The sequence below is a fragment of the Schistocerca gregaria genome, chromosome 1 (genome assembly GCF_023897955.1).
Source record: "Schistocerca gregaria isolate iqSchGreg1 chromosome 1, iqSchGreg1.2, whole genome shotgun sequence".
In the NCBI taxonomy this organism is placed as follows: domain Eukaryota; kingdom Metazoa; phylum Arthropoda; class Insecta; order Orthoptera; family Acrididae; genus Schistocerca; species Schistocerca gregaria.
In genome coordinates this window covers 1,179,681,732-1,179,700,685 of record NC_064920.1, presented here as the reverse complement: position 1 = coordinate 1,179,700,685, position 18,954 = coordinate 1,179,681,732, and the positions used below count along the sequence as shown (strand labels likewise).

The 18,954-nt window shown below is 37.9% G+C and overlaps 1 protein-coding gene across 1 annotated transcript in view; it reads left to right on the top strand.

Annotated features, from left to right (window-relative positions):
• The window catches only part of LOC126297629 (Down syndrome cell adhesion molecule-like protein Dscam2), a 340,086-nt gene that overhangs the window by 259,605 nt on the left and 61,527 nt on the right, over window positions 1-18,954 (top strand). The window contains exon 28 of the mRNA XM_049988691.1: window positions 13,935-14,108. Within this exon, the coding sequence (XP_049844648.1) occupies window positions 13,935-14,108 (174 nt within the window). The remainder of the gene's footprint in view (window positions 1-13,934; window positions 14,109-18,954) is intronic.

Below are 18,954 nucleotides of genomic sequence, written 5' to 3'. Positions count from 1 at the left end.
ATTAAAGTGTACCAGAGAAAATGATATTGCATATGTCATAGCAGATGATATGTAATGTCAATAAAAATTTCAAAAATATAACATATTTCTCATGCCAAATTGATTCTTAAAGCATGGCCTCAACCTCCGCTAATTTCAAGTTGCTGCCCCTCATACATCACCTGTCATTCAACAACATCTTTCCAGAATGAGATTTTCACTCTGCAGCAGAGTGTGCACTGATATGAAACTTCCTGGCAGATTAAAACTGTGTGCTGGACCGGGACTCAAACTCAGGACCTTTGCCTTTCACGGGCAAGTGCTCTACCAACTGAGTTACCCAAGCATGACTCACGCCCCGTCCTCACAGCTTTACTTCTGCCAGTACATTGTCTCCTACCTTCCAAACTTTATAGAAGCTCTCCTGCAACCTTGCAGAACTAGTACTCCTGAAACAAAGGATATTGCGGAGACATGGCTTAGCCACAGCCTGGGGGAAGTTTCCAGAATGAGATTTTCACTCTGCAGCAGTGTGTGCGCTGATATGAAGCTTCCTGGGAGATTAAAACTGTGTGCTGGACTGGGACTCGAACTCGGGACCTTTGGATGCATCCTTTGGAAGGTAGCAGACGAGGTACGTGCAGAAGTAAAGCTGTGAGGACGGGGCGTGAGTCATGCTTGGGTAGCTCAGTTGGTAAAGCACTTGCCCATGAAAGGCCATTCTACTTAAATCGGTAGACTGGAGTTCTTGTTAACAAATTACATTATTTTTAGTGTCAGTTACAGAACATACAATATCTCTTGCGATGTTACCATAAAACAGGTCCATCTAGAGTCTTCAGACAAGAGACTGCTTAAAACTGTACATCCAAGCTTGATAATCTTTACTTCAGTATTGTCCATTAAGCTTCAAGCAATCTTCTGTCTGGTGTATGCAGCTGCGGTTGGTGATGAGGTCTCTCTGCACTTGCTCTGATGTCACATCATCAGGTGCTGTGCTCCTGTGTCACCTTCCAATGAATACCTCAAACAGAATGTGCACAATACCAAACAGAGACAATTACTTGCAATATGTGTTTGCAGAATAATGTCATATGACATGAATAAGTACCAGAAATAATGCTTTAACTCTACACATTTACTCAGTCATATATGTCATCAAGGGAGCAGTAATTTTAGTGTGATACATTTGTGCATATTTCAGGATTTTGAAACTCAAAATTTCTGCACCCTTTCATCTGCCGTCCTTATGAATAAGTGAACATAACTAATTTCTGTGTTTGTAAAACTACATAAACTATTGTATTCATTATAGGTTTCTTTTTTATACATGTAACATCTTAATTCCTAGATCCACAACCTACTTAAAAAGAAGTAAATCATAGAATCCTCTTTCATTGTGATCTTACCAAAAAATGTTCTCCTTTTTTACATAATTATAACTAATGTGTAACTTTATGTTTGTCATAAGTGAGTCCATGTAACTTTTGCTGATTGAGTTAATCAAGTTTATTGCATAAAATGATAATGATATCTTCATCAATATGACCAGGTCAGCTATTACAGTTAGCCACTAAGGAGGGTAGTAGAAGGAGTAGTTACTGATTTAGATATCCAGAGACTTGCAAGAATCTGATAGAGACTTATTATCGTAGACTGGTAATTTGTCTGCAAGAAACTTCAAGAGTTTGTGAGGATGTTATGCACTAATAATCCTTAGATATGTCACCTTGGTTAATGAGCATGAGTAAACTGTCTGGTACTTGTGTCCTTTTCCTCTTAGACATAAAGAATAGTAATATGTCAGAACATCTGATATTCATTAAACAGAATAGGAATTATCTGGGGACATGTGACACTATAAAACTTACATAAACTAGACTCACTATATGCACCCTGTAGACAAATACAAACCCCTAGAAATCTTATCGTACAAGAGTATACAAATTTTTAATTCAGAAAGGCCATATGAATTCTGGACATCATTTTAGGGAAGAACGATGATGCCTTAGAACATGGCTTAATGTAGGAGAGAGACTTGGCAAGGAGTTACGGTTCTTTGCATCTTATTACTGACAAGAAGTTCCTTATGGAAGCACTAAAGGACACATTGGTCCCCAGAATCTGAACATTTTTCCTCCCAGGGCTGTCACTCCACACATCTCTTATACACAAACCATAAAACACTTCCATAGGATATAAACACTTTTAAGGGTAACAAAATGGATTAGTTCTCTGATCACCCTAAAATAGTGTGTTAAGATTAACTCTAAAGTCAACACCCACATACATCATGCAATATCAATATTATTGCCGTCTCTCAGCCAAGGCAGATACACAGCGTTCTTGTACCAACAAAATGCAAAGCTGGTAGAAATTGGGTGCAGTATTTACCCACTATGCATAAGTGTATATTAGTGCCTGTCCCGTAGTCTCCAAAAATATCATATATGCTTTGTTCTTATCTCTTACAGCCACAAAAATGCCTGTTTGTTGAATTGTACTGGTGTTCCTATTCTCCACCTCCTTTTTCTTTTATCTCCTTCTTTGGTTAACATTTCCTTAATAGTAGTTTCTACTTCCTGTTTTAATATGTTCTCCTTTGGTCAATCAATCCATGTCAGTAATGGTTCTCCTTCTAATTTACTGCCTGTTACTTTGATAGGTGACATTTTTGTAACTGAATGTGGTACTCGTTTAAAACTGCTTCAAGATCCATGTTCATCTCAACCCACATTGGATATCTATTATACGAGAACATTCTGCATTATCTACCTAGTTCACTCTTAATTCTTTCTGTGGGATCAGCTTGTATATGGTAATAGGATATTAAAATATGAGTATCGTTTTCACATGCTAGCAGTTCTCTGAATTTTCTGGCAGTCAATTGTGTTCCATTATCAAACAGAAGTTTACTGGGCTTCCATACATTTTCAAAATAGTGGGCCCTTCATTTAGAATCACCACACAGGTTGTAACTTTCATCATCAGATATAATGTTACTAGCTTAGACCATTATTCACCCACAAGAAAGCCTGTCATCCCTCTCCACCCTCTAGCTAGTGGTCCACAGCTACTAACTCCCAGGGGAATTAGGTATTATTGGGCATAACAATGAATGTGTTCCACTTGTTGATGATTCTACCATCTGACATACAATATAGTTTCTAAGTAATTTTTTTTGTCTGTATGTATTCATAAAGTAATAATATTTTTTTATGTGCAATGTACACTTCTTTGTTCTGAAATGTGCACATCACAGTTGTATGTACCATTCTAATAGATGTACTGCAGATTGTGGTATGCACAGCACCCACTTGTTCATTCTTTATTCTTATAGAATAACACACATCTTCTTGTGATCTTATATTTTCAATTTTCTCAGTAATAATATACCTGCTCTAATCTTAGTTGCTATATTGTTTGCTAATTGTCCTATCTCCCAGTGGTTTTTACAGTGATACCCCTATTTTACATATTCATGTGGCTAATACTTAAAAAAAAACGTAAAACTGAAGAAAATGCAGATCGAGGAAAACTTTAAAACTCCCAAAATATGAGCAAAAACGTATGTAATTGGCATATGTGATTAAAAATTGTAATCCTCATCAGTACATTACGATCTGTATAAACGAAGGAAATTAAATGTACAGTACAGTATTTATACAATAATCTGAGGTAATGAATTTCATTAGCTCTGAAAAAACCACAGTTGAGTAACAGCAAATAAAAACTCATTAAAAAATTGAAATTCATGTCTGGGTACAAGGTAATCAAGATATTTTCCAACATACTACAACCACAGATTTAAACATGTGTTTTTGAGAACTCTTTCCTTTGTTCTCACCCAGAAAAAAACAAAAATTGATGAACATGACGAATTAAACTGAAAACTATGGATTACGGTGAAAGGCATCAGATTCTAAAGGCACATACTCACTGAGCTTGAAACATACTTTCAAAACTTGTTTCCAGATATTTGATAGGGACACTGTTTGGAATCCATATTGGTACAGACCAAAGGAAACAATGATTCAGGCCAGCTACGATGTCACCACCGTACAGCACTAGTGTATGTTTGTACGTCGCATTGCATCATCTGTTGTGTAGAGTTGTTGGATTTTTTGTTTTTGCTTGCTGTATTAAGATTTTCTGAAAAAAACTGTAGTGAAAGAGGCAGCAGACAGTTGAGTTGTTATCAGTGTACAAGGCTGAGGGTTGCTTGTGGAATGTATGAAGCAAGCAGTTCAAGAATAGCAATGAAACACAAGACCCTCTGCACAACACTGCTGCTACTTCTTGTAGAATACTGACAAAGACTGCATAGAAAAGAAAATAAGGACATTTATCATAGCTTGCTTCGAAATGCAAACTGAATACTTGAGGCTCTGGGATTAATCTCACGTTGCCAAAATACTAGGACTAACAGCGGGTCTGGTAGTAATTCCTTTCCTGAAATTTTTGTTTTTGTTTAGAAAAATATTGATTGCCAGAAATTCAAAATCATTAGTTGATACCAAAGTGAAATTATGGAACCTAGAGCTGTCTTCCTTATTCAGTTCCCATATGTGGCAAGTTTTTCCCACCAGTCCATCTATAGTATGTTTTCACTCAAAGACAACGATGACTCTGTGCAAAGTAGCAAATCAGTTTCATACAGTAACTAATCTGATGTTATCAACCATTACCAAGCACTATACAAACTCTCCCTCATCAAAATAATATCATAGTTTTAAACTAAGTATGGAATTTTTTGATCACTGCAACCTTCTTCTGTGAAACTCTGAAACACTTAGAAAAGGCTGTATGGTCTTCAGGTCAAAAGTAATGATAACCAAATACATAAACAAAGAATAATAATGATGCCTTTCATTTTGTTTTTGTTAATCTTCAAGTATTAATAATGCAGCAGCACACATTACTGCTTCCTCACCTCTGGACATGATGTGGCAGACAATACAAAAGCAATACAACAAATAGCCTTGCAGATGATGCAAATACACTGAGAAATACTTGCTACTAGTGTGGACAGAAACAGAGACAAGAAAAAAAGTTGGGAACAGATGCAAAACACTGCATTAAACAACGTTTTCAACTGAAACATGTTTCCACTGGCAGTGTGGATGTGGCTTAACATGTGAGGGAGTGTGTTTTTCTTCTCTAGTCAATGATGGTGCAGCATATTCTGGTGGTACAAGTGCTGTGACCTCTAGTGTATTGCTTGTAAACTTTTCTGTTTTTTGTGCTGGGTAGCTGAAGTGGAGCATTCTGCAGTATTGCCAATGTGCACTGTTTGTGCTTTGAACACATCACTTACTCTGGTGTAAACACAGCAGATTTTGTGAAAGCACCTGTATACACAAACGTTTTCCTTCATGAGTGATACGTATTTATCCCAATGAGTATGAAATAATGTTAAGCCTGCTGTGATTCCAGTGGTTCTCTGTCCCAGCAATCCATTACATTTATAACTCTCCGTCTGACTAATAAAACATGGAGAAACTGTTTTTGTGAAGTTTGGAATGTGTATTGTTTAACACAAGAAAAACAATGTTTAGTATACCATGTTTTACCACACATTACAGAATAAAAAATATTCTCCACCATTTTTATACATAACCCGTGTAATCTGAGGTAATGTTTCTTGATGCTGCTGTAGTTTCATTTTGAGGTTACTGCATTGTCACATGGAAATCATGTAATAGTTGAAATAAGTTTCAGTGCTATTTGTTTACAACAGATTTCATTTCGCACACTAGATGTTCATTGGCAAACGTACATTGTCAAACTCACTAAGTCTGACTACATACTGTTGATACAAAATTTGGTCTAAGACTGAAATATGGCAGTGTACAAATTGCCTCTATTTATATGGTTTTAAACAATTATTGTCATTGTTACATATTGAATTTTGCATATATACAATTAAAGTTTTTACATACATATTCCCAAATTACATAGAAATTTACATAGAATAACAGTGAATAATTTCATACAAAGACAGGAAGGAAACTGTTTCTATTAAGACTATAAATTACATGTTTTACCATTGCAACAATATATTTTGTTAATTTGCATATAATGTTTTACTGACTTCTTTGACAATCGTGCTGTCATTTTCAGGTGAACAGAGTGATAAGTTTTATTGAGTGAAAGACATAGATGCAGCTAATTAATTCTTGTACAAGTAAAATTTTACATTTCTATATGGTGAAGGGAGACGAAAATTTAATAGTCATGGGTGACTGGAATTCGACAGTAGGAAAAGGGAGAGAAGGAAACATAGTAGGTGAATATGGATTGGGGCTAAGAAATGAAAGAGGAAGCCTTCTGGTAGAATTTTGCACAGAGCATAACTTAATCATAGCTAACACTTGGTTCAAGAATCATAAAAGAAGGTTGTATACATGGAAGAATCCTGGAGATTCTAAAAGGTATCAGATAGATTATACAATAGTAAGACAGAGATTTAGGAACCAGGTTTTAAATTGTAGGACATTTCCTGGGGCAGATGTGGACTCTGACCACAGCATATAGGTTATGAACTGTAGATTAAAACTGAGGAAATGGCAAAAAGGTGGGAATTTAAGGAGATAGGACCTGGATAAACTGACTAAACCAGAGGTTGTACAGAGTTTCAGGGAGACCACAAGGGAAAAATTGACAGGAATGGAGGAAAGAAATACAGTAGAAGACGAATGGGTAGCTCTGAGGGATGAAGTAGTGAAGGCAGCAGAGGATCAAGTAGGTAAAAAAATGAGGGCTATTAGAAATCCTTGGGTAACAGAAGAAATATTGAATTTAATTGATGAAAGGAGAAAATATAAAAATACAGTAAATGAAGCAGGCAAAGAGGAATACAAACAACTAAAATATGAGATTGACAGGAAGTGCAAAATGGCTAAGCAGGCATGGCTGGAGGACAAATGTAAGGATGGAGAGGCTTATCTCACTAGGGGTAGGGTAGATACAGCCTACACGAAAATTAAAGAGACCTTTGGAGAAAAGAGAACCACTTGTATGAATATCAAGAGCTCTGATGGCAACCCAATTCTAAGCAAAGAGGAGGAAAGCAGAAAGGTGGAAGGAGTATATAGAGGGTCTATACAAGTGCGATGTACTTGAGGACAATATTAAGGAAATGGAAGAGGATGTAGATGAAGATGAAATGGGGGATACGATACTGCATGAAGAGTTTGACAGAGCACTGAAACGCCTGAGTCGAAACAAGGCCCCGGGAGTAGACAACATTCCATTAGACCTACTGACGGCCTTGTGAGAGCCAGTCCTGACAAAACTCTACCGTCTGGTGAGCAAGATGTACGAGACAGCCGAAATACTCTCAGACTTCAAGAAGAATATAATTATTCCAATTCCAAAGAAAGCAGGTATTGACAGATGTGAAAATTACCAAACTATCAGTTTAATAAGTCACAGCTGCAAAATACTAATGCGCATTATGTACAGACGAATGGAAAAACTGGTGGAAGCCAACCTCAGGGAAGATCAGTTTGGATTCCGTAGAAATGTTGGAACACGTGAGGCAATACTGACCTTACGACTTATGTTAGAAGAAAGATTAAGGAAAGGGAAACCTACGTTTCTAGCATTTGTAGATGTAGAGAAAGCTTTTGACAATGTTGACTGGAATACTCTCTTTCAAATTCTAAAGGTGTCAGGGGTGAAATACAGGGAACGAAAGGCTATTCACAGTTTGTGCTGATACCAGATGGCAGTTATAGAAGTCGAGGGGCATGAAAAGGGAAGCAGTGGTTGGGAAGGGAGTGAGACAGGTTTGTAGCCTCTCCCCGATGTTGTTCAATCTGTATATTGAGCAAGCAGTAAAGGAAACAAAAGAAAAATTCAGAGTATGTATTAAAATCCATGGAGAAGAAATAAAAACTTTGAGGTTCGCTGATGACATTGTAATTTTGTCAGAGACAGCAAAGGACTTGGAAGAGCAGTTGAACGGAATGGACAGTGTCTTGAAACGTGGACATACGATGAACATCAACAAAAGCAAAATGAGGATAATGGAATGTAGTCGAATTAAGTCGGGTGATGCTGAGGGAATTAGATTAGGAAATGAGACACTTAAAGTAGTAAAGGAGTTTTGCTATGTGGGGAGCAAAACAACTGATGATGGTCAAAGTAGGGAGGATATAAAATGTAGACTGGCAATAGCAGGGAAAGCGTTTCTGAAGAAGAAAAATTTGTTAACATCGAGTATAGATTTAAGTGTCAGGAAGTCGTTTCTGAAAGTATTTGTATTGGGTGTAGCCATGTATGGAAGTGAAAACAGAAGTTTATGGCACAACTTGACTAGAAGAAGGGATCGGCTGGTAGGACATGTCCTGAGGCATCAAGGGATCACAAATTTAGCATTGGAGGGCAGTGTGGAGGGTAAAAATCGTAGAGGTAGACCAAGAGATGAATACACTAAGCAGATTCAGAATGATGTAGGTTTCAGTAGGTACTGGGAGATGAAGGAACTTGCACAGGATAGATTATCATGAAGAGCTGCATCAAACCAGTCTCAGGACTGAAGACCACAACAACAATAACATATGGTGATAATTACAATTCTATTTACTAACTTCATCATCATCATCATTTAAGACTGATTATGCCTTTCAGCATTCAGTCTGGAGCATATCCTCCTTATAAAATTCCTCCATGATCCCCTATTCAGTGCTAACATTGGTGCCTCTTCTGATGTTAAGCCTATTACTTCAAAATCATTCTTAACCGAATCCAGGTACCTTCTGCTTGGTCTGCCCTGACTCCTCCTATCCTCTGCTGCTGAACCCATGAGTCTCTTGGGTAACCTTGCTTCTCCCATGCGTGTAACATGACCCCACCATCTGAGCCTGTTCATCCTGACTGCTACATCTATAGAGTTCATTCCCAGTTTTTCTTTGATTTCCTCATTGTGGACACCCTCCTGCCATGGTTTCCATCTACTAGTACCTGCAATCATCCTAGCTACTTTCATATCCATAACCTCTATTTACTAACACCAATTAAAATAGGAGTATGCTTGATTCTGACAGAAAAATCGTTGTGTCAAATTTTTTTAGGGATACAAACAATTTCTGGTTTCAAAACATAAAAATAGCTGTCTCTATATGACTTGGAAATATTGGAACTCTAATCATTAACTACTCCATAATTACAATAGCAAAATCATTCTTACCATGTTCCTAAAATTTGTATTGTGTGTAAATTATGATGGTACATTAGTTTTCAACCCAACAGGTTTCCTTCATTCCATTTTCTGGTGAAGCCCAAAGTAAACATTGTCAAAAACAACAGTTTAAATTAGTGTAAATTACTAATATTGTATATAAGCCCACTTCAGGAGAGTGGAGATGAGATTGGAATAGGATATAGGGTCCCAAGGGGTTGTGGTATTACATCTGCTATCACAATACATTAAACACAATTGAGGACTCCAACAAAGATGAACAGGCTGTCACACAACTGTTCACTGAACACCTCCTGTTAATTGTGGTGCCACACATAGCAGATGAAGTAGCCAACATTGGCTGTAGTCAGTAGAGGCACAATATATTCTGGATTCTGTCGATAGGCTTCAAGCACAACTACTGTAAGTAAAATTAATGCATGGTAGTGAAGGGTGTATGGGGTTTTACTATATAAACGTAACCTCAGTGGAAGCTGAGGTCACTCCATTTACTATACATCAATCACATCAGCCATATTTTGGAAGTAGCTGCCAAGTAAGCTTGCTGTTTATCACTCTGTATGTTAGAATCCACTGCATTAATGATGATGTAAATAAAATAGAAAGAAACTTCCACATGGGAAAAATATATTAAAAACAAAGATTCCAAGACTTACCAAGCGGGAAAGCGCCGGCAGACAGGCACAATGAACAAAACACACACACAGAATTACTAGCTTTCCCAACCGATGGTTGCTTCTTCAGGAAGGAGAGGGAAAGACGAAAGGATGTGGGTTTTAAGGGAGAGGGTAAGGAGTCATTCCAATCCCGGGAGCGGAAAGACTTCCCTTAGGGGGAAAAAAAGGACAGGTGTACACTCGCGCGCACACACACACACACACACACACACGCACACATATCCGTGTCTGTGTATGTGCGGATGGATATGTGTGCTTCTGTGTGTGTGCGCGCGAGTGTACACCTGTCCTTTTTTTCCCCCTAAGGGAAGTCTTTCCGCTCCCGGGATTGGAATGACTCCTTACCCTCTCCCTTAAAACCCACATCCTTTCATCTTTCCCTCTCCTTCCTGAAGAAGCAACCATAGGTTGCGAAAGCTAGTAATTCTGTGTGTGTGTTTTGTTCATTGTGCCTGTCTGCCGGCACTTTCCCGCTTGGTAAGTCTTGGAATCTTTGTTTTTAATATATAATCCACTGCATTAGTGTGACATCACATGCTACTGGCTGCAGGTGGAAAACAAATACCCGAGATATTACAAACATCCAAGATGTTGTAATCCAGCAGTTTTTACCATACTGCACAGTTTTCAGTTTATTTCACCATGTAGGTTGTAAATTTGTACTGTTTTTGAGGAGAACAGAAAATGATAAAACCTTCAAAGTGCTTGTTTTGAGGTATAATTTATGGCAGTGGTGTGTAGGGAAATGGCTCTTTTCCCTTGTACATCATTAGGAAAAGAAATAGTCTTTTCATTTACAAACCCTACAGTATTATTAATGAAAAACACACTTTTTTCCTGAAAGTTCTATTATATAACATTAAATTTTGAAATTTCTTTCTTGTTGGCAAAACTTTTACCTAGGAGGAGAAGAATGAGATCCTCACACTGACTCTGATTTATAGCTTCTGTGCCAGTTTACAATCCAGTACTTAAGGAATTTCAAATGTTTTATAGGCTAAGGTCTGTAAACTTATTACATAAACTAGTGTAGTATGGTGGCTGTGCTGGCTGTTGGGTGATGTATCAAGTTAGCAGCAAATAAGAGCTCACGAACTGGAAATGGTTGTTTCCTAGATTCTGACGAAGCTTATTCTTTGAGACTCAGTGTTTGAATTTCATAGGTTGATGGCCAATCTCATTGCTGACTACAGTACATCAGAAATCAGTACACTCAAAAAGATGAGACCACGTTATAAGTGGCACAAGAAAATGTGACAGCTGGGCCCCTTCATCTTGTATTGGCTTGGTTCGGAACACTTCGCAACGAATGGCTTGTTTTTCCATTGTTGCTGCAACCTAGCAGTAGTTGTGTTGTAACTGTGCAGTGACACTATATGTTGCAAGTTGTGCTGGCAATGCCATTAATGGATAGTGTAAGCATTTCCTCTCTCATGTCTCTGCAGTGGCCTAAAATATTCCCTTAACTCTGCCACCACCCGCAGTGTGAACCATCTGTCTTCTGTGCAGCTATATAATTCATTTAGTCACATCAAATGTTAGTAGCAAAAAAAGCAGAGGAAGTCAAGCAAGACATTGAACAATAATGTAGAATTGAGGTAAACCATACTAGGAAGAAACATAAAATCAGGGAATTTGTAGTGTTGATATTATGGGTTTTCCACAGGGGCTATGAATTTATGGTGTGGAATCAAAAAAACTGTGAAATCAGAGACTGTAAAATTGAAATTTCACTGTGTTATTTTGTAGGAAACAGACTCTCTTATATTAATGGCTGTTCCATACATAGGTAATCATGATAACATGTTTAGTACTGAATGTTGTTGTGACCTTTTACAATATACTTAATAGTAAACTTAAATTTCTGTAAAAATAAAACCCATAATCTTAGTTTGCTATGTAATAATCTGCTTCTTAATAAAAAAGGATATTGCACTGTGGTTACTAAGTATTGTTGTCTCATTCCTAGCTAATAAATATTTAAATTTCTCAAAACACCATACTATTGCTAATGTTTCCTTCTCCATATAGAATGATTCCTTTCTTGATATAGTAACGTTTTACTCACATAAGCTATTGACCTATGTTCATTATTAATTTGCTGGAAAATCTGACAATCCATAATTTGATGCATCTGCTGCTAAGTGAAATGGGTACATAAAATGTGGTTTGCGTAAGTAATTGCACATGCAAGAAATTCTCTTTAGTTACTTTGAATTCTGTTTCACATTGTTGCATTCATTTCCAGTGTGTGTTTTCTTTCACTAATGCTAATAAATTTGGTGTGTTCAAAACTGAATTTGCCATGAACATATGGTGAAATCCTATCATTCCTATGTATGAAACGTCCCCTTAGAAAAATTGTACATGATTGTGCTTAAACTGACACACAATATTTTTAGCGCAACGCAATCTGACTTTCAATAATCCCTACAAAAGAATGGCCCTGACCAACATTAACCTATACCTTTCACAAATCACTTACCTCACCAAAAATCTTCGTTACTCGAACTACTGCAATACAGCGAGCGCCACTACTGCCAAACTAAATAAAATATTCAAACTACTGAAGGCACTAACTACTGATAGGCATAGTTAGCAAATGAAAGATTTTGATAGAGAACAAACAATGTATTTACCTTAATAGTCATAATATATATATCAGTTCATGACATCCATTCTTACAAATTTTAAAACTCCGTCATCTCTCTCCCCACGTCCACCACTGCTGGCGGCTCACCTCCAACTGCGCAACGCTACGCGCTGTTAGCATCCAGCTGCCGCTGCCCAACACTACAATGGCAGACAACAATGCAAACCAGCCACAGACTGCACACAGCACAGCCAGTGATTTTCGCTACGTGGCGGCGGCGTTACCAATAAAAAAACCTAAACAGCCTACTTACAGCATGATTTTATTTTCTTTTTAATTTTTTTGTGTTTTTTTTTCATTTGGAGCAGGATTACTTTTATGGTATCCAACCAATTGGATCAGGCTTATACTTTGACTTTGTGTCTTAATGATATATCCTAGGAATTTTAGTTCCTCCTAGCCAAACTGAGATTTTGATCTTGTCCTATAGCTTTGTGTAGTACTTGTATAAAAGCAAACACAGATGCACATAAACCAAAAGGTAGTACTTTGAATTGATAGCACCTCCCTTCAAAAAGAAATGATGTATAATATTTTCAAGGAATCTTCTGTCTGCTGTACTCCTTGGAGCTGTAGTTGGCGATGAGGTATTCTGCACTTGCTCTGATGTCACAACATCAGCTGCTGCTCTCAATGCCACCCATAGACCAACGAATAACTCCAACAGAGTGCACAAAATCAAACAGAGATAAATACCTACAATATGTAAATGAAACATGAGTTTGCATAATAACACCATATAACATGAATCGCCGGCCGCGGTTGCCGTGCAGTTCTGGCGCTGCAGTCCGGAACTGCGGGACTGCTACAGTCGCAGGTTCGAATCCTGCCTTGGGCATGGGTGTGTGTGATGTCCTTAGGTTAGTTAGGTTTAAGTAGTTCTAAGTTCTAGGGGGCTGATGACCTCAGATGTTGAGTCCCATAGTGCTCAGAGCCATTTGAACCATTTTTATAACGTGAACCAGTACCATGAATAATGCTGTAACTCTACATGTTTACTCATCAACATACATCACGAGGGGAGCAGAAATTTTAGCATGATACATATACGCATATATCAGTAATTTAAGTCTCAAAACTTCTGCACTCATTTAGCGCCTCCTTGGAGGACGTGGCCAATATCCTTTCCCATCCAAGCTTTTGCTCTGTCTCTAAGATCCTCATCATTGACAGGATGTTAAATCCTAACCTTTCTTTTGATCTGTCATCTATCATATCTTGTAGGCTTTTCTTTATTATTGCTATTTTTTGTATATTCTTTCCACAGTTTTTTTATTATTATTCATTGTTAAAACTTTGTTTTGTAGCAGTTCATATCATGTAAGTTGCCACTGCATTGTAATAACTCTCTCTTATTGTTAGAGTGTGTTAGGACTAATGGAGGGGGGTTCCACTGATAGGATAAATTTCTCTGCAGCAGGGAGCGGCCATGAATCAGTACTATCATCCAGTCTGCGCAGGCATATCAACATGAAGCAGCACCACAGAAAGCCCAGCACATGTCATAACTCAGAATCTGACACAAGTGGTAGCCCATCAGCAGTAAGCAGCTACAGGGTACCTACAAAACCGGCTGCTTCTAGGAGTCTTGGTATGTATGTTAAACATTCACTCCATAAGATTTATGTATTCTTTCTTCTGTAACTGGTCATTTTTGCATGTTATTTGTAATAGATTCACTTGCAATGAAAGTTATGTATCCTGAAGCAACCATCTTAACATCATATAATTAAAATATGATCATGCCATGTTAACCCACTACATTCTAAGACTGTACCACCATTTACAGCAAGGAAATGTAACTTTTATGGTGTGATCAACAAGTTTATAAGATACTTGTTACAGTGGTTACTCAAGAGCTTCTGTGGTAAATGCTAGCCAGTATTACCCTCCAGCATAGTAAAAACAGTTACCTTGTACCTGAAGATAGTATACTGAGATCTAAAATGTAATTTAATGGTTCATGCTGGAATGTGAGCAAATACTCATAGTCAGTTGAAATTGGGTTTAGGAGCTGCTGTAAAGAGGGAATAATGTGCAGTGCCTACGCAAGCATTTTCAGTTACCGCTCTAAATATAGTCCTTGTGACATCAAACTACATACAGCTGAGTTGTGTGAAAGTCCTCATGAATGACCTGTAGCATGTTTTTTAGCTATTTATTTTATGCATTTATTTTACCTGGCAAGATTAGGGTCTTCAGGCCCTCTCTTACCCCTAACCAGGCATACTCAGATTGAACGAATTTCAGTTTGTACAGACCAAATTATTCAGATAGTGAAGGGAGACGAAAATTTAATAGAGATGGGTGACTGGAATTCGGTAGTAGGAAAAGGGAGAGAAGGAAACGTAGTAGAAGAATATGGATTGGGGCTAAGAAATGAAAGAGGACGTCATTATCAGGAGAAAGAAAACTGGCATTCTATGGATCAGAGCGTGGAAGGTCAGATCCCTTAATCAGGCAGATAGGCTAGAAAATTTAAAAAGGGAAATGGATAGGTTAAAGTTATATATAGTGGGAATTACTGAAGTTCGGTGGCAGTAGGAACAAAACTTTTGGTCAGGCCAATACAGGGTTATAAATACAAAGTCAAAAAGGGGTAATGCAGGAGTAGGTTAAATAATGTATAAAAAAAATAGGAATGCGGGTAAGCTACTACAAACAGCATAGTAAACGCATTATTGTGGCCAAGACAGACATGAAGCCCACGCCTACTACAGTAGTACAAGTTTATATGCCAACTAGCTCTGCAGATGACGAAGAAATTGAAGAAATGTATGATGAAATAAAAGAAATTGTTCAGATAGTGAAGGGAGATGAAAATTTAATAGTGATGGGTGACTGGAATTCGGTAGTAGGAAAAGAGAGAGAAGGAAACGTAGTAGGTGAATATGGATTGGGGCTAAGAAATGAAAGAGGAAGCCGCCTGGTAGAATTTTGCACAGAGCACAACTTAATCATAGCTAACACTTGGTTCAAGAATCATAAAAGAAGGTTGTATACATGGAAGGAGTCGGGAGATACTAAAAGGTTTCAGAAAGATTATGTAATGGTAAGACAGAGATTTAGGAACCAGGTTTTAAATTGTAAGACATTTCCAGGGGCAGATGTGCACTCTGACCACAATCTATTGGTTACGAACTGTAGATTAAAACTGAAGAAACTGCAAAATGGTGGGAATTTAAGGAGATAGGACCTGGATAAACTGACTAAACCAGAGGTTGTACAGAGTTTCAGGGAAAGCATAAGGGAACAATTGACAGGAATGGGGGAAAGAAATACTGTAGAAGAAGAATGGGTAGCTTTGAGGGATGTAGTAGTGAAGGCAGCAGAGGATCAAATAGGTAAAAAGACAAGGGCTAGTAGAAATTCTTGGGTAACAGAAGAAATATTGAATTTAATTGATGAAAGGGGAAAATATAAAAATGTAGTAAATGAAGCAGGCAAAAAGGAATACAAACGTCTCAAAAATGAGATTGACAGGAAGTGCAAAATGGCTAAGCAGGGATGGCTAGAGGATAAATTTAAGGATGTAGAGGCTTATCTCACGAGATATAAGATAGATACTGCCTACAGGAAAATTAAAGAGACCTTTGGAGAAAAGAGAACGACTTGTATGAATATCAAGAGCTCAGATGGAAACCCAGTTCTAAGCAAAGAAGAGAAAGCTGAAAGGTGGAAGGAGTATATAGAGGGTCTATACAAGGGTGATGTATTTGAGGACAATATTATGGAAATGGAAGAGGAGGTAGTTGAAGATGAAATGGGAGATACGATGCTACGTGAAGAGTTTGACATGCACTGAATGACCTGAGTCAAAACAAGGCCCCGGAAGTACACAACATTCCATCAGAACTACTGATGGCCTTGGGAGAGCCAGTCCTGACAAAACTCTACCATCTGGTGAGCAAGATGTATGAGACAGGCGAAATACCCTCAGACTTCAAGAAGAATATAATAATTCCAATCCCAAAGAAAGCAGGTATTGACAGATGTGAAAATTACCAAACTATCAGTTTAATAAGTCATGGCTGCAAAATACTAATTCGAATTCTTTACGGGCGAATGGAAAAACTAGTAGAAGCCGACCTCGGGGAAGATCAGTTTGGATTCCGAGGAAATATTGGAACACGTGAGGCAATACTGACCCTACGACTTATCTTGGAAGCTATACTAAGGAAAGGCAAACCTATGTTTCTAGCATTTTTAGACTTAGAGAAACCTTTTGACAATGGTGACTGGAATACTCTCTTTCAAATTCTGAAGGTGGCAGGGGTAAAATACAGGGAACAAAAGGCTATTTACAATTTGTACAGAAACCAAATGGAAGTTATAAGAGTTGAGGGGCATGAAAGGGAAGAAGTGGTTGGGAAGGGAGTGAGACAGGGTTGTAGCCTCTGGCCGATGTTATTCAATCTGTATATTGAGCAAGCAGTAAAGGAAACAAAAGAAAAATTCGGAGTAGGTATTAAAATCCATGGAGAAGGAATAAAAACTTTGACATTCGCCGATGACATTGTAATTCTGTCAGAGACAGCAAAGGACTTGGAAGAGCAGTTGAACGGAATGGATAGTGTCTTGAAAGGAGGATATGAGATGAACATCAACAAAAGCAAAATGAGGATAATGGAATGTCGTCGAATTAAGTCTGGTGATGCTGAGGGTATTAGATTAGGAAATGAGACACTTAAAGTAGTAAAGAAGTTTTGCTATTTGGGGAGCAAAATAACTGATGATGGTCAAAGTAGAGAGGATATAAAATGTAGACTGGCAATGGCAAGGAAAACGTTTCTGAAGAAGAGAAATTTGTTAACATCGAGTATAGATTTAAGTGTCAGGAAGTCATTTCTGAAAGTATTTGTATGGAGTGTAGCCATGTATGGAAGTGAAACATGGACGATAAATAGTTTGGACAAGAAGAGAATAGAAGCTTTTGAAATGTGGCGCTACAGAAGAATGCTGAAGATTAGATGGGTAGATCACATAACTAATGAGGAGGTATTGAATAGTATTGGCGAGAAGAGAAGTTTGTGGCACAACTTGACTAGAAGAAGGGATCGATTGGTAGGACATATTCTGAGGCATCAAGGGATCACCAATTTAGCATTGGAGGGCAGTGTGGAGGGTAAAAATCGTAGAGGGAGACCAAGAGATGAATACACCCAACAGATTCAGAAGGATGTAGTTTGCAGTAGGTACTGGGAGATGAAGAAGCTTGCACAGGATAGAGTAGCATGGAGAGCTGCATCAAACCAGTCTCAGGATGAGGACCACAACAACAACAACACAGACTATCATGGACATACCACATGTTATACAATATTAATGTTAAAAAAATAGAGATTATAAAAGCAGTATAAGGATAATTATAATAATATAAAAATAATTATAACAATCAGGAATAATAATAGTAATGACTATATATATGAAAGTAAACATATTTTTCTTTTATGAATGTCAGTCCTATTGCTAATTGGGAATTTTCTCATTATGTTCTTGCAGCTTGTGAGTTATTCACATCGAGTAGAGGCATAAGACGATAGAATGGGGTGAAAGAGATATAGAAGAGGTAGCTAGGTTAGAGGAAGAGAAATAGAATAGTAAAATTCGAAGCAATGATGGAGAGTAGAAAGAAAGAGATGAGAGGGGCACTACAATGGTGGCTATACCATTCCTAATATGAAAGTTTTGAGTTCCCTCTTGAATGTTGAGTAGTTCTGGATAAGACGCAGATCACAGGGGAGCGCATTCCATAGTCATATGGCTGAGATGGAGAATGACACTGAGAAAGATTTTGTGGTATGTAAAGGTACAGCCAAGATGCTAGACGTATCCGATCTGGTATTGTGGTTGTGGGATGATGATAGGTGTTTAATGTGAGAAGATAAGTATTCGGGGCACCCGTGACTAAGAAATCCATGAAGTAAGCACATCGTGTGGAGATCACGTACCTTATGTGGGCATATCCAACCTAGCTGGGAGCATGAAGGACTGATATGATCATACAACCGTATATTGCACATGTATCTAATGCAAGCATTCATCACTGGCTCGAGGCATCTCGAATTTACACTATTTGTACCATGTTGAACTACATTGCAATAGTAAAAATTAGGCAAGACTAGTGTTTGGACTAATTTTTGTTTAACATGGGTTGGAAATATTTTTCTAAGTTTTTGGATTGCCTGTAGGGAGGAGAGCGATTTCCGGCAAGCTGTACTGTTTATTCTTCCCAGGTTAGGTGTTCATCCAAGATTATTCCAAGGTCTTTTACAGTTTTTTGGTATAGTAGTTGGATACCATTGAGGAGTATTTGAGGGACTGTTTCACAAAAGTACTGACTGATTAACTTTGGATGATATGTAAGAATGACCTGGAATTTCTTGGGGCTTAAATCCAGACAAAAGTTCTGTGCCCATCGAGAAAGAGAGCAAAGA